Source organism: Falco rusticolus, chromosome 2 (genome assembly GCF_015220075.1).
Source record: "Falco rusticolus isolate bFalRus1 chromosome 2, bFalRus1.pri, whole genome shotgun sequence".
In the NCBI taxonomy this organism is placed as follows: Eukaryota; Metazoa; Chordata; class Aves; order Falconiformes; family Falconidae; genus Falco; species Falco rusticolus.
In genome coordinates this window covers 104,451,025-104,467,024 of record NC_051188.1, presented here as the reverse complement: position 1 = coordinate 104,467,024, position 16,000 = coordinate 104,451,025, and the positions used below count along the sequence as shown (strand labels likewise).

The 16,000-nt window shown below is 34.0% G+C and overlaps 1 protein-coding gene across 1 annotated transcript in view; it reads left to right on the top strand.

The window, feature by feature from the left end:
* NCAM2 (neural cell adhesion molecule 2) overlaps nucleotides 1-16,000 on the top strand; it is a 306,656-nt gene that overhangs the window by 200,105 nt on the left and 90,551 nt on the right. Inside the window, exon 9 of the mRNA XM_037378231.1 lies at nucleotides 6,270-6,420. Within this exon, the coding sequence (XP_037234128.1) occupies nucleotides 6,270-6,420 (151 nt within the window). The remainder of the gene's footprint in view (nucleotides 1-6,269; nucleotides 6,421-16,000) is intronic.

The following is a 16,000-nucleotide window of genomic DNA, read 5'->3' as shown; positions in this document are numbered from 1 at the left end:
TCTATGATGGATATCTGCAGCAGCTCCTTTGGAGGAACTTGAAAAAGTCCTGCAGTTTTTACTCAACTTATATCTTCTCACAATGACTGTTCTTGAGTATGTGCACCATGATTTACAAAAGAAATAACATTCAATTTTAAGCCACTTTTTCTTCATATTTTCTGTTGTTAACACATGCAGTGCTCATCAAAATAGCACTGAAGTACATAAGGTGTCAGAAGACATATTTGGTAAATATGTGACAGGCAAAACTGGCCTACATTGGTGTAACTATGGACAGTAATGGCACTTTGATCATAATTAAGCTTTAAACATCAAAACAAAACCTAAAAAAGGTATTTCAGCATGTCTGGATTTTAAATATAGGGATTTTTTTGCTTGCATTCTTGCACTTGGACTTTAAGGGATGAAGGAGTGCTTTGTCAGCCAAACAGTAAACTCTGTAGGAGGGAAGATAATCAACACAAAGTTACAGCTGCTCTAACCATCCAAGTAATATTACCAAAATCCAGCTACAAACAAGACACCAATTTCTGCATCTGTTCTCACCTTCCACTCTTGCTTTCAGCCAGCTGAAAATGCATGTTTTGGCACCTGTACAACTTCATCTCATTTGCTGCTACAGTTCCTCAGTGGGAGCTGGAGAAATGGTTGATAAATGAAATTCAACCACTAATCACACCATCCACCTCTCTACAGTTTCTACAGTTGAAAAAGAATGACAGTTTCTAAGCGTCATCATAAGCTAATCCTCTGTTTCTGAGAAATTACATTTTTTTTACTACAATGGCAATGGAATTGTACAGATTGAACACTCCGTGGTACCTGAATAAGTTATTCTGTCCCAGAAGCTGTTCTTATCTCTTTGTGGATGTTGTTGTCTCATCACATTCCTATTCTCTCTGCATGTGGAACCCTTGAAATACAGTTGTCATCATTCTGGTACTACCCTGGGGGCTCTGAAACATGGTTTTGGCCGTTCATCAACAGTCAGGTCAGCATCAGCTGGCCAGGACTATGGGAATATTCATGTGTGGAAATCCAAATCATGTGAGAAGTTTGGGAAAAAAGAGCATGACAGAAAAAGTCGGGTAGTAGAGCAGCATATATGTCATGACAAGAATTTTATCAAAATCAAGCATACATGTATTTACTTTTACAGAATCTGAAGAATTACTCTCAAGTGATAAGATACTTTCCATTTTATTATTAGACTAGGATTCATTTGGGTTAAGCTACATATTCTGAGCAAAAATATAGCAAGTGCAGAAGGTTCTCACCTTTTGGGGTTTTTTTGTTTGTTTGTTCATTTGTTTTCAGAAGGTAATATTTTATAATTAAGTGTTGCCATTATGAAAAATTTTACTTGGAGACCTGTATAGAAGAGTTGTCATTTCTTTGACAATGACAGAGAACTAGATTGCTATCAGTATTCACAATAAGAGGTGTTTTTCTGTGAAATGTTAAATTTTTAATTTAAGGAATGTGGGGTTTATGTGAATGAAGTCACAAAGTCAGCTGTAGCTGAGTAAAATGCTATTAAAGTCTCTGCTGAGGATTTCTCACTTGTTTTTTAGCTTTATGCTGATGGGGGGGGGGGGGGGGGGGAGGGAACACTACCAAAGCCCCAGAAAAGCCACTTTTATTTATGAATTCTATGAAATTTTCCATTTAAAATTGATATTTCTTATTGATTTTATTATGATTTCCCAGATGCTATAAAAAGGTAACTTCTGAAGACCTTGTTTAATTTTCAGGACACACAGTGGTCTGTTTACTGAAATTATTCTTCCAATGTCTTAGAGTGTGTCAATTAACATGCTTGCTCACTGGTCTTTCTAAAGAAATACGCACATCTGTGTGGGACTGTGTTGACTACATATGTTTTTCAAACATCTCTGATTATTCGTGCTCCATGGTGATAGGTGATGCAGAGTAATTCAGTGAATGAGCAGAAATCATGAGTACTGAACTACAGAGACTGTTCTGGTTGTCTAGATTTTTGTTTTGTTTACTTTTTATACTCTATTAATACTAAGAAATAAAAGCATGTGTACTTGATCGATCTTGCAGAAAACACCTTAGTACATATTTTGCATGTCTATCAGTAAAGCATTTGAAAAGAACAAAACGGTATTCTAATTTACTAGGTGTCCATTATTACTTCAAGCAGACTTGAGAGTTACTGGCATTATTAATTCATGGAATTTATATCTGTATTTTGATTTGTCAGCAGTGGCAGCTCCAGTGTTTTTATCCTGGTGGGTATTTCTACTGAGGACTGCTGGGCAGGTGCAGTGTGCTTGGTGTTCCCGTGTGTGCTGTCTCTTCCTCTTGTGTTGGGTTACGGTGCCAGACACGGTGCTGACGTGTGCTCTCCATACTCAGTGCAGGAGGGGAAATAAGCCTCAGAAAGATTTTACCAAGGGTATAAAGTTCTGGTGCACGCAGACCCCAAGGTTAGTGCTGCCCCTGTCTGACATTGTGTATTTGCTGTTCAAAGTTAAATAAGAAGAGTGATATTATGGATCAGTATGAATGCAGACTTCTGCTTTGCCAGTGTATGGTGGACTTGTCAGCGCTAGGTTAACGGTTGGACTTGATGGTCTTAAAGGTCTTTTCCAACCTAAATCGTTCTATGATTCTGTATTCTAGTTTTGATGATGCCCTTTACAAGAACAGGACAATATAATTAGCATGGTTTCAAATCTTGATTCAGGCTAACACTGCATATTTTTGACTCAGTGTCGTCTTTGCTCTCTGTTGTAGTCAGCTTCTCTGTCTCTGCTGTGTGCCTGATGTTCATTCCTAGCTGGGCTGCAGCATGACTGCACTGTTATTGTACGTCTTGTGTCATCACAACATGTCCTTGACAGAACATGTGCCAGATCTGATTTATACCACGGATCAATATAACAGCCAGAGTTGTTAGTATGGTCCTTGTGAAAATTCATCATACTAGCTAGCCTTTTTCATTTACATGTGTTAATCTCCAACATATTCTGGGAATCCTGTCTAGATATAGGCAACTGCTTCAAAACATTTTATCTTTTTTATTTAATTGTATGTTAATGGAATGTAATCTGTATTTGCACTCTTGTTTTCTTTCACGTGTTTCTGTGTTCAGGAATGTCAGCTGCACAGTAAATTTTTAATCACGTATCGCACCATGTTTGCAAAAAAATTAATGGAATTTTATATTAATCCATCTGCACACTAGAGTGAGGGGACAGGACTTCTTAAACTGTTCATGAAGGAGTGGCAGTATGATATGCATTCTGAGCAATGCAGCAGAGGGTATCTTACGTATTTCACATTCCAAAGAGACTCTTGTAATCTCTTTCAGACAATTTTGGAAAAAAATGAAGTTAACTTTAGTAAATATATGTTTTTATGATAATTTGGGCCAAATGTTCTTGCCTACAATTGTTACATGTTTTACTTGGTTTTGAGGACTCTGCTTAACCTCATAGACCTCTTTCAAAATGCTTATTACCATATATTTGACGATGAGAATAGGTGATGTGGTTATGCAAAAATCTCCTATGATTCAGAGTATATATGAAATTGGTGTTTGCCCTGACTAAAATCTAAGCCTATATTATGTCATTCATATTTAAATACTTTTTTTTTCCTCATATATGAGAACATAGGAAAGTTATTTTGGGTACAGACCAGATTTTTTCCAGCAGTATTAGAAAACAGTTAGATAAACTAGAAGCAACATTGAAAATTTACTGTAAAAGCTATTTAATTTTAAGCATCTTTTTGCTTATTTTCATTAACCTTTTTTATTTTAACATCAATTAGCACTCATGACTATGGTTTAGAATGTATGGAATTAATTATAGTGAAATATATAGTGAAGTCTACAGTGAATTCTGGTATTTGGGATTAATATTGAACTGATGCAATTTTTCTTTGTTATCAAATACAAAATAGCACTGCAGATTTTATACTCCTGTAAGAATACCTTTCATGACTTTAGTAAGGAGTATAAATAACTTAACTCTATTCACAGGAATCCTGTTGACTGTACTGCACAGAAGGTACAAATAGTACAGATTTATCTTTCTGAGTGAAAAACTACAATTTGGAATGGGTATATTTTATATTTTTATTTTTATTTTTTCTGGTTCTACATATATGCTTCTAATAACCTTTTACTGAAACAGAAAATTGAGCTAGCTGAATAATCTCTGATCTAATTTGAAAAATCATGTTGAAAGAACTTCAGTGAATGTGCCATTACAGCTATAGGTCAATATAATTTCACAGAAAGACACTGCATTGTGCAAGGGGAAGGTATATTGTAATATACAATAAGGAAGCCAAAGAATATTTTTCTCAAAATAAAATACCTGTTCTCTACTACTACTCTGTTGCACAGAGCCACCTTACTGCTTTAGGAGGACATCTCTTTAATGAATCAGTAATACAGTATTTACTATGTGTCTGTGATTCATAGTCACATAGTATATGTCTTCTCACAGTTTTAAAAGTGACTTCTTAGGGAAATATTGTAACTAAGATAAAATCAGAAATGAAATTGCTAAAGTGTATATACATTTTAGGGAGTAATAATGTGGATTTATAACTGTATTACATACTTGATATTTTAGAAAAGCAGCAAATAATCCATAGGTAAATAATGGTGTTATTAACTATTATAGCTATAGGTATAAATATAGATATAATACTTTGTATAACAGAAATCAGGAAACTATTTAATGTTTTATTTTAAAGAAATTTCATCTTAATTATGCCAAGAGTTCCCTCCAAAAACCATGACATTCAGTACTGTAGCATGTTTACTAGTAACTTCATAACTTCTCTCCTTCTTTTTATAAATGTATAATAAAAATAGAATTTTTCAGCTTTAGAAATTACCTAAGAGATAACAAAGTGGTCTTATTTACTAATTTTTACGAGTCCAGAGAGGTTTAGGCTTGTTCTTGCATTAGAATTCCATAACTTTAATTTACATACTTATGCTGTGAGATTTTCCACAGGAAACAAAATTCAGTGTTCTTAGATTCTGATGTGGGACTAGAATACTTTTCTTTCCATAGTAAATATAGAATACAGAATGATTTATACAACTGCTTTATGTCAAGTATTTTAAGAACTAAATTATGTGCATTTTACCTGTATTCAGTGAAGAAACAATTGTAGAGCGTTAAAAGCTCAGTCATTTAAATATCAGCTGCTACTTGGTGAGTATTTAGTGTAAAAAGCATTAAAGTTGAATATATGTATTATAGGATTGGACATTAAAGCGTATTTCAAGTTTAAATGTGATACAGTGAAATAGTTAATCATGTTTGCTCCCTTTTCCACTTTCCTCAACAATGAAGGTAGGTAAATACCAGTATTTTTTATAAGCCTTTTTTTTCCTTAAATGAAAAAAGTGAAACAAAGAAGTAAAGCAAGTTTTCCAAAGCTACAAAACAAATAAAGAGTTTTGTTTTGTTAGAACCAGATTAAAATTATTTTTTTCCTCAGATATACTATACCATGAAGTTTAGAGTGTCAAGCAGAGGATTTTTTTGTAACTGTTTTATATAGTTATATATAATATTTTTATACTTTTGAAATTCAAATAATTTGGGGGGAGGGGAAGGGGAGCTGTTATGGATAAGCATTTTTATGAAGCTGCTAAATATAAAATTTATGTTCTAGAAAATCAGAAGCCAACATTCATTTTTCTCCCTTGCCTTTTTCCATGCAATAGAAACGAAATTCAGAAATTCCAGTTGCACTTATGGAGCTTCTGATAAGAAAATGTGAATTATGAAAATAGATCTATGACTGGATTTTTGTTTTGATCATTGTTGGAGGGAATATTTCTATTCAGTTTTTAAGGACAAAAGAGCTAATGCTAAACGTAATGTATGAGACTGATTTTACATGTATGCGTTTTCATTAACTGCAGCATCATAACAAAATGAGTAAGATCATAAAGATTTGGAGTATGCAGTTCACTGTTCCAGTCATAAGTGGATCTATTTTGTGCATTACCTTGACAATGTTCCTTTAAGCATGTACTTATTCCTTTGTAAAGTGCCTAGAAAAGGAATATATTTTTCCATATTTTTTTCTTTATTTGAAAAATTCAAAAGTTGCTTAGCTGTCAGTAATAACTTCACCATAGGTGAAGAGATGCTTTCAGTCATACTTATCAATGGTGTTTAATATATAAAATATTCATAAATATACATATTTTTATATATATAAAACCTTTCTTTTTCCTGAATCAATGTAAACAGAGCCCAGATGGCCGTATAGAAGTCAAAGGGCAGCATGGAAAATCGTCACTGCATATTAAAGATGTGAAGTTGTCAGATTCAGGGAGATATGACTGTGAAGCTGCAAGTAGAATTGGTGGGCATCAAAAGAGCATGTACCTTGATATTGAATGTAAGTTCTAATATTTTGTTTTCTCTTTTAAATTTATTTTAAAAGAAAAAAAAAAAAAGTACATTCTTAATGGAAGGTCAGTTTTTCCTGGTAATTCATATTTAAAATTGCATAATTTAAGAAAGCATGTCATATTAGTTAGTGATACTGAATTCTGTGGAGGAATCCTGTCTTTCTGAAGTCGACAAGACCCTTGTTGGTGATTTAAGCAGGACAGAATTTCATCTGAAATCATATTCCATTGGTATTACCCACTAACTTAAGGCTAAGCAAAGGCTTCAAATCCTTGGTCTATTGGAGACTGCTGGGGGAGAAAAGAATACTTTTGGTATAAGGTAAGGACTGATTTGGGAAACAGCTCAGTCTGGATCTTAGCCTTCTCAGATTCAACAGTCTTCTGGGTTTTTTTTCCTAGTTCTATAATTTACTAATCCCCAACAAGTCTCTAGCCCCTGTTATAAACCCTCCTGGAGTTACCAAGTTTGTGACAGTCTCTTTCAGAGATTGTCTTTATTCAAAGCTCTTGAAATCTATCCAGGAGAAAAGGAGATTATTTTTGTTTAGAGAAGAGTCTGATATTTTAGAAACCAATCAGAGAATAGAAATTTAAATATACAAAAATTCATTAGAAAATTGTCTCTTCAAATTAATGAGACAGGTTTTAAAAAACGAAAACAAGCAACAAAAAAAATCCTTCTTTTGTATTTCATTGGTTTTCTATTTTGCTAGAGATTTTCTAGATACATTTGTTCTACATTTCCAATATAGCTTGAGTGAATCTGTTTGAAATTGAGACTTTGAAAAGAAAAAGTCTTTCTAGTGGGAAGGCAGAAGCTGGAATAAGATCTGTGGCACAGAAAGATAAATAATGGTTGCAGAGTTGCTGCAGTGGCTGAGTTCTGAAAGTAACTTAGTACACAGTTGCATTTTCCATCTTTTTGGCAGGCAAACAATGCATTATGACGTAGGAAATAAATCTGAAAGGAAAATGAGAAATGGTCAAAGTTGTAATTGGATGTTAGGAATGGAGAGTTTTGCTAACCCAGGAAACTCAAGAAATAAATACAGTATCTAAGAATAAAGGGATATGAAAGCGCTAAATATTATTATTCTTTTGGTAACATGTTAATTTACAGTATTTTCTTCTTTAATGAGTGCACTGGTGCACTGATTATTTATTTTGTATGTATATAAAAAAAATTATGGCTTTACTGAATAAAAATGCAATTTCAGTGAAGTTCCTATAAACTTTCTGTAAAATCTTGTCCTACTCTACATGTAGTGATATTAAATGTATTGTTTGATTAAGGTTATGTAGCCTTTATGCTGTAAAATTAAATATTAATACCTTTTGTATTCAGAAGAGAAAGATAGGATACATCACATTTTATGAAACATGCACAATTGAAATTAAGAATTTATTAGCAGCACAGAATTCATATTAAATGATTGATAAAATACATTATTATAGTCTAAGACACCTTTCAGGGTGAAAGTTTAAGAACAGATGTTAAGAATTCAAAAGTAACATATTCTCATTATGGTATGACAGACTTAATTTTGAGTATGTGTGGGAACAACCGAATATAGTATATGAAAAAAATGGAATAGCATATTGGTTTAAGTCTGAATTAATGCCTTGGTAGACACACTTTTTGATACAACATAAAATTTTCTACAATTCAGGAATCTTCTGAGAAAACACAGTTTTTAAAGGAACGTAGAAATACTATTTGATCATCAGAGATTTCACACATTGTAATGATTGTTTATAATATACAAGGCAATTTAATTTTTTTTGGTCTTGCATAGAATTATGGCATTTCTAAGACTGGAGTTTTCAGTTTAAAATATTTCGACTGATAATGATGTTTAAACCAAATATATGTTTTTCCAGTACAGGTGTCCTTGAATAACCAAGTACATCTTTCTCCATATCTCTTATGTGTCAGGTATTTTTATAATGCAAAGCAAATACTTTTGGGGTGATACAATAAAAGTCTGTCTCTATTCATATTCTGTTTAACAAGTCAGAGAATTGTTTTTGCTTGCCTTGAAAATAACTGCAGTGGTGTATGCACTGCAAGTATAGCTTTTTTCTCTTGCCTAGGAAAGAAAACACTTGTCTAATGGTGAAGACTTTTTCTGTTCTTTAAAAACGTGTCCTCAGGAGGAAGTGTCTTCACTCAAGCCTTATCTCCCATCAGTCTAGTCTCTGTCCTAAACTTCTGGAATGAAACAGTCTCTTCAAAGAACCTATCAGTACCTCATTGCCACCATTTCCATACAATGCTGTGTTGTCATAAGGCACATGCTCCCATCACATTTTTAAATGTCACTACAGTCAAACAGGCCTAATGGAGACAGAGCACTCTGGTGTCTCATCCTTTTACTTACTGACCCCTATCAAAGACTTGAACTGACATTGAGATTGCACAGTTTCTGCACTTTATCCCTATTCTCTGTTGGGGTTGCTTGTGATGATAAGAGCAGTTTTTCAGGACAGGAAGAGATTATCAGGTTTGATACCAATTGGGCACAGTTAACCCTGGCTTTTATCTGAAGTAAATGCTAGGCAGACATGAATTGTAGAGAACCCAGAGGATTTCTTACTACAAAGTTATCCTTGTGGTTAGTTATTTTAGCTTTCCTTATATTAAGTATGAAAAGTAAATCAAACTACATGACAGATACCATTAGAAATATTATTTACTAATAGTTTTCATTAACTGCCAAATTTGATTGTATGTATGAAGCGTTTTGTGTATTAGATGATGATGATGATGATAATAATAATAATAATAATAGAAGTAACTGATTGTTCCTGTGTGATGGCAGTTATTATGTATATGAGGTATTGTGTATTAAGGTCTGTCTGCAGTGATTATCATAGAGAAATAGCTATTTCTTTTAATAAAAACTATGATAGAAATAGATAAAAAGTAGATGAAGTAGGAGATACTCTAAGATGAGGTTTTCAGAAGGGCCTGAGAAAGTTAAATGTACAAATACCAGTGCATTATATCTTGATTTGTACATATAACCCTATCAGGTGCTTTTCAAAGTTAGTTCTCCTATGCAGATGTTTACATTTCCATATGGTGTGTTTTGCCTTTTTAGCTGAGACATAGTTATTAAAAAAAATATATGCTAGGGTTATAAAGAAGTCTTAAAAAAACCAATTAAGACCTGACTAAAAGAAAAAAAATTCTGATGAGAGAACACATTTATTTATTGGGTTCCACAAATTATTCACTGCAATTATTAGCATTAGAGAATGAAAATAATTTTGACATGTTAAGATATGCTGGTTTGTGTTTCTTCATAAATTAGTCTTAGTTAGGATGTGCTGACGGTATTACTAAGTTGGAAAGGATTTAAACAAGCCAGTAATGATCAGTTACCTTACAGTTTTCCCTTCATTGTATTCAAACTGTCATTAATACAGTCAGAAGTATTCACAGCACTCAGTTGTGTACTCCTAGGTGCACACATTGTGTAAGATGCTGGTCTCTCTCAGTGCTCTGCATCACCAAGTGGAAATTCTTTTGGAGAATCCTTGTGTTACTGAAGAAACGTATTAAGCCATGTTATTTGGAAAGGTCTGCGTTCTTACATATACTACCTGAGAAGCATCGTAACTTACAGTCTCTTATAGATGCAATTACCATCTTTCACATCACTCTATTTCACTTAAAAGCCCCCAAATTCAATATTGATACTGCAGTTATTAGATATGCTGGACGGTCCAGAAATGCTTACCTCCTCACTATATACAAAGTTTAATATTTTGGATGATTCTAATAATCAACCATCACAAACATATTACCTTGAGTAATGTGGTATATTTTTATATGAGATCAGCCAGTTGAGTTCTTGACAAATAACTTAGAAAGGAATGTCTAAAAAAACCCCAAAATGCCCACATTTACAAAATTGAAAGTGTCTTCCAAAAATGAGGTTTTTGTACTACCGGTTTTCATCCAAACCTGAATTTTGTAGTTACATTCCTTATTAAAGTACCAACATTCAGCGATACCAAAAACAAAAATTGTGCAGCATGTGCAGCATAGTCTTTACCTGTAAAGAAACCTGTGCAATGTTTAGTATACTACTGTATTGCTTATCAGAAACAGTCTTTTTTTCTTTTTTTTTCTTTCCCCCACCACAAATGAAATCAACCTTATTAATCTTACAGTATTGTACTTTGTTTACTAAGTTGATTACTCTTTTGGCTTTTCACCGTGTTTTATGTTAGTGAGTTGTATTGCCCTATGCTTAATGCAGATGCTTTGGATTCATGCTATTTAATTTTACAACTTTGCAAAAGTATACAACATTGCTTAAAAGCAGGTTGGACAAACTGAGCTACAAATTGTATTTACCTTCAAGGAAGCAAGACTTTGAATCAGTGAAAATACTACTGTTGCAGTGTGTGCAGCATGTCACAGATGTGATGGATATCATAAATGTGGCAAACGTCACGAAGGTTTCAGCTACCTATTGCTATCATAAATGCAGACAGTTCATGCTTTGGATTTGGTCTCTGTTAAAAAAAAAATCAATGTAGCAGCATCCCATTACTAGTCACAGAATGGTTGAGACTGGAAATGATTGCCTCTTGTCCTGTCCCTGGACACCACTGAGAAGAGTCTGACCGTCCTCTTTACACCCTCCCTTCAGCTATTAATCATGAGGGCCCTGCCCTGTCTTTTTATCACAGACAGAAAACAAAACTGATAAGCACAATCATATGGCCTAAGAAGGAGTCAAATAACAAGAAAAGCAATCTAGAGAAAAAAAAATAATTCAAATATTCTGAAAAATGTTGCATCTTTTCTATTAAAAATATTATTGGTTTTAGTTACATTTCTTCCTGTCAAATTATAGGTTTAAATAAGAAAGCATGAAATATATGCTTTTGATGTGACTTTGGAGATCATGAATGTCACTTGTAAGATTTATAATTTTCTTTCTTTGACTACCTTGTGCACTTGCATAGAAGCAAATTTGATAAGTCATTGCAGAGACTTATAGGGGCTAAGAATGTTCAATTCTGAGCAAAAGATGAGTTGATGAGTTTTATCACATAAAGTCACTTTGCAAAAACCATTCACCAAAACTCCCTGTAATGAAGCAGAGATTAATGCATCTGTTGTCTCTTTCTGATGTTACAACAGTAAGTGTGACAAAGTGGCTAAAATTGTACTTTGTTCATCTGTATAGTAAATCTTCCTATTCTTTAGCCCCAAAGGGTGTAAAAATACTTCATTATAGAAAATCAATATTGAAAACTTTTGGCCTATATATGTTACTGACTTGTTAAAATGTGATATTCATGTTAGGAAATCCTCTAAATTTTTACCTAATAGAGCTCTGTACTGCATGTTTTTGTTAATCTTGCAATAAGCTTAATGTCATTTAAAGTAGATTTTTAATAACATTGGATGTTTTTCTTTTAATAGTAGAATTATTTTTTTTTAACAAAAAGAGTATTTTAGATTTTATTCCGTTTCTGTTTAATAATTTGCTTAATTTTTAATAGGTATATATGCCTCAGCATCTTTCCTTACTAGCATAACTTTTTACCTGTGCACTTATGAAACATAAAGGTAAAAAAAAAAAAAAAGGAAGACAGAATTTTTGATTTCCTTGAAGATGATTCTATTTCATGAGTTGGTCTTACAGGCTAAAATTGTTATATATTTATAATCATAATTAATGCATAAATCGTAAACTGGTTTTTGTACTTCCAAAACTCAACACAGTTTTCCAAGTAATTTCATACTAAATTAGGTGTAGTTTATATTATACAATGATGACATTTGATTGAAAAAAAGACAGCATAGCCTTTGTCCTCTGTTCCTCCAAGATATATCCAGCAAAGCAGAAGCAATACACCTAAGAATTATGAAGAAAATAATCCGGTGGTATGATAAGTCTGATGTTGAAACCTTGAAATGTGAACAGAACAAAATACCTTAAATTGAGATTTGTAATCTCTTTTTTTTTTTTTCCCCTCTGTTAACTTCCCTTAACTGCAGAATTCAGGGCATTACTTGGAGTTGGTATCTTTGCTATGTCAGTCACTAGTCACAGGTTAGCACATGCTTGAGAAAGAGACTTCCAGTATTATTTACCCTAAACCTGAGGCATGTAGCATTGGTTGCAATACCTGGGGGCAGGTCTCTGCACCACAGAGCCTGCCGCTGAGCTGCTGTTGTTGGACACACTGGGAGCAGCACAGGGCTAACGTAAGGAGTCGAATAGTGAGTCTGAGCACACTGTGCTGGGGTCTGAGGTATATAATGTATAGACATAGGGGCACCACATGCTGGAAATGGAGTTGGGTGTACAAGGTAATTTTAGCCATGCTGTTTGGATTTTTAGTCCTTAAAGTTTCTCAGAGATATTTTTGTTGTTTTCTGGACCGCTCTGTGTGTAAAAACAGGAAGAACAATTAAGATTGGAGGTGGTGGGAAGAGAGAGAGATTAGGGAATGGAGGGAAGCTATCAGTAGGACTCATGTTGTGGAGGTAAGGAAGACAGATGGGAAAATACAGAAGGTAAACACACAAAGCTAGACTCTGTTCTGAAAATATGACCAGAAGGATAGGAAGAGAGATGGGGGTTAGGATCCTGATTTGAGAAAGACGTAGTATTTTTTCACTTTTGTCTATGAGAGAATTATGTAACATAATATATGAAGCCAGAAGTCTGGCCATCCTAAATTATTCCCATAATTCTGTCCTGGAATACATGTAACAATTGAAAGTTTTGTACAAGTAATTGGCAACACCTGATCATTTTATTACTAAAATAAAAATTGCTGCTAATGTGAGAGATCTGTAAGGGGAGCCACCCTGTTCTAGTTCTGATGACGTGTTCTTGGTGACTTGCTGATATAAAAAATGACTGATAGATATATGCAGCAGTTTCTTTTAAACGTCATTATTGGCATACTTAGCTTATTTTATCTAACTATGTTTTCTTTACAATTTGTTCTATTTTAGACAAGTTTTAGGCAGGTTTATCTATTCACAATAAATATTTCTATGAACGCAAAATATCTCGGAATTTTTCTTTGTTTAGTTTTGTGGTTTGTTTTTTGGATTTGGGTGTTTTGGGTTTTTTTAAATGGTCAACCAAATACAATTTCTTAATTTCAAGTGGAGTTCAAAGAAAAATAGGTAGATTGAATTTATGTGACTCCGGCAGGACTGAGCACCAGAACAATGCATTGCTTTTACTGCCCACCATTTAAGGTTGAAGGTGGCATTATTAACAACATGTATTGCATCTAGCTAAAAGATACCTTATCTTTTTCTCTATGTTAATGGAAATGGAGAAATTAGTGTGGTGATTGGATATTAAAAATAATACCACAGTCAAGGCTATGAGGGACTAGTATTGCTTGCCAGTAATAGGGGGCTCTTACATAAACTGTATAAGTAGTAGATAGTACATCATAGTATTGAATATCAATCTTTTATTGTAATGCATTTTGAGAGGAACCAAGAGTCTAGGGCAGGGGAAAGGAAACATTACTAAGAGCAGTGTTTCCTGTCACATGCTGTGACAGAAATATGTACCTCTGCAAAACTGCTGATCTCAAACTTTTGAAATGATCAGCTGGATTCTGCAAAAAACCCTCTGGTTTTAGGTAATAATCGTGACAATTTAAAACCTTATATATGACGAATTTCATTTGCTTTTCTATTTCAAAACTTCATGTGCAGATCTTGCATGTTTTTCCTTGCAGCCACATGATCGTGATAGTATCAGTAAAATTGTGAGTTAGTAACCCTGAAGTTCTGTAGTTCCTTTTAAGTATGATTATATATTAAAATCTAATCATCTAGCCTCGTTTCTTAAATCTTTCTAATAATATTTCTTGTTCCAAAAAAATACACGACAGTTATTGTACCTGTCTGGGGAGGTTCTGCTTTACCTCCAAGGAAAAGCTATTCATTCCAAAATATTAACTACTGCGAAACAAGTATGAGGAACAAAATACAAGAGAAAGAGAGATGCCTGTTAACCAAGTTGTGGTGGAGTTCATTTAGAATAATAAATTATAAACTTATAATTTTTTATAATTATACAATATTTATACTATTATATAATAATTTAATAAAATTTATAGTAATAAGAATAAAAAATAAGGTACTTACAGGATGGGTGGCAAGGACACTAGATTTGCTAGAGGATGTAGTTTATTAAAAGTAATTGTTGATAGGAAACATGCCTGTATTAACCATCTAAGAGAGAGGTTTCCAATAATATACTACAGAAAATGTCCCAGCATCTTAGACCTGACATTGTATGATCCAGGAAAGGAAATTATTCAAGGAATAAATAGCCAAAAGTTTGAAAACCTATGTTCTTAAGTAAAGAAGTGTAAATCTGATTCTGAATCTAGTTTGCTGTTATAGTTGTCTGGACACATGCTGAATCAGGTAATTTGCCATATCTAATTTTGTGTATAATGCTGAACACACGCCAGAGCTGGATCTTTGAAGTCATCAGTTGAATTATTCTGGATGAGGCAGATGATATATTAGTCTGTTCTTGAATCACTGTTCTCAGACATTATACCTAACAAGGACATTCAAATGCTAGAGACAGTTTTCAGGTCAGAGTTTGCTTCTCTTACATAGTTCTCTTATGCAGGTTATCCAAATCGCTTCTCCTAATTGGAGTGCTAACTTATCAGTTTCTTTCTTGTGTGGGAAAATGAACAATTTGAGTTTAGCTGATGCTGGAGCCTCAGTATTAACTACTCTAAAATGTCATTCTAAAGTTATAATTATAGAATCCTACTCTCATACAATACTTTTGTTTAATTTTGTACCATTGGGATATAGTCTTTGTTCCTTCTAGGCATCTTTTTTCATTTAGATCACCTCATCTCTTCAAAATAATACTCTGTCTTTCACCATTCAAGCTTATAACACCACTCCTGAACTTTATAATATCCTGGGCTGCATAAAAAGAAGTGTGACCGGCAGGCCAAGGAAGGTGATTCTTCCTCTCTACTCACCTTTTGGGAGATCCCACCTGGAGTACTGTTTCTAGCCCTGGGGTCCCCAGCACAAGAAAGGCACAGACCTGTTAGAGCAGATCCAGAGAAGGGACACAAAAATTATCAGAGGGCTGGAACACCTTTCCCATGAAGAAAGCCTGAGAGGGCTGGGATTGTTCAGCCTGGAGAAAAGGCAGCTCCAGGGAGACCTTATTGTGCCTATCAAAACTTCAAGGGCGCTGATAATAAAGAGGAGGATGGACTTTTTAGTAGGGCCTGTAGCAACAGAACTAGGAGCAACAGTTTTAAACTAAAAGAGAGTCATTTCAGATTAGAAGTAAGGAAGAAACTTTCCATAATGAGCATGGTGAGACACTGGAACAGGTTGCCCAGGGAAGCTGTGGATGCTGCATCCCTAGAAATATTCAAGGATGGGTTAGATTAGACTTTGAGCAAACTGATCTAGTGGAAAATGCCCCCGTCCATGGCCAGGGGTCTGGACTAGATGATCTTTAAAGGTCCCTTCCAACCCAAACCATTCTATGATTCTATGAT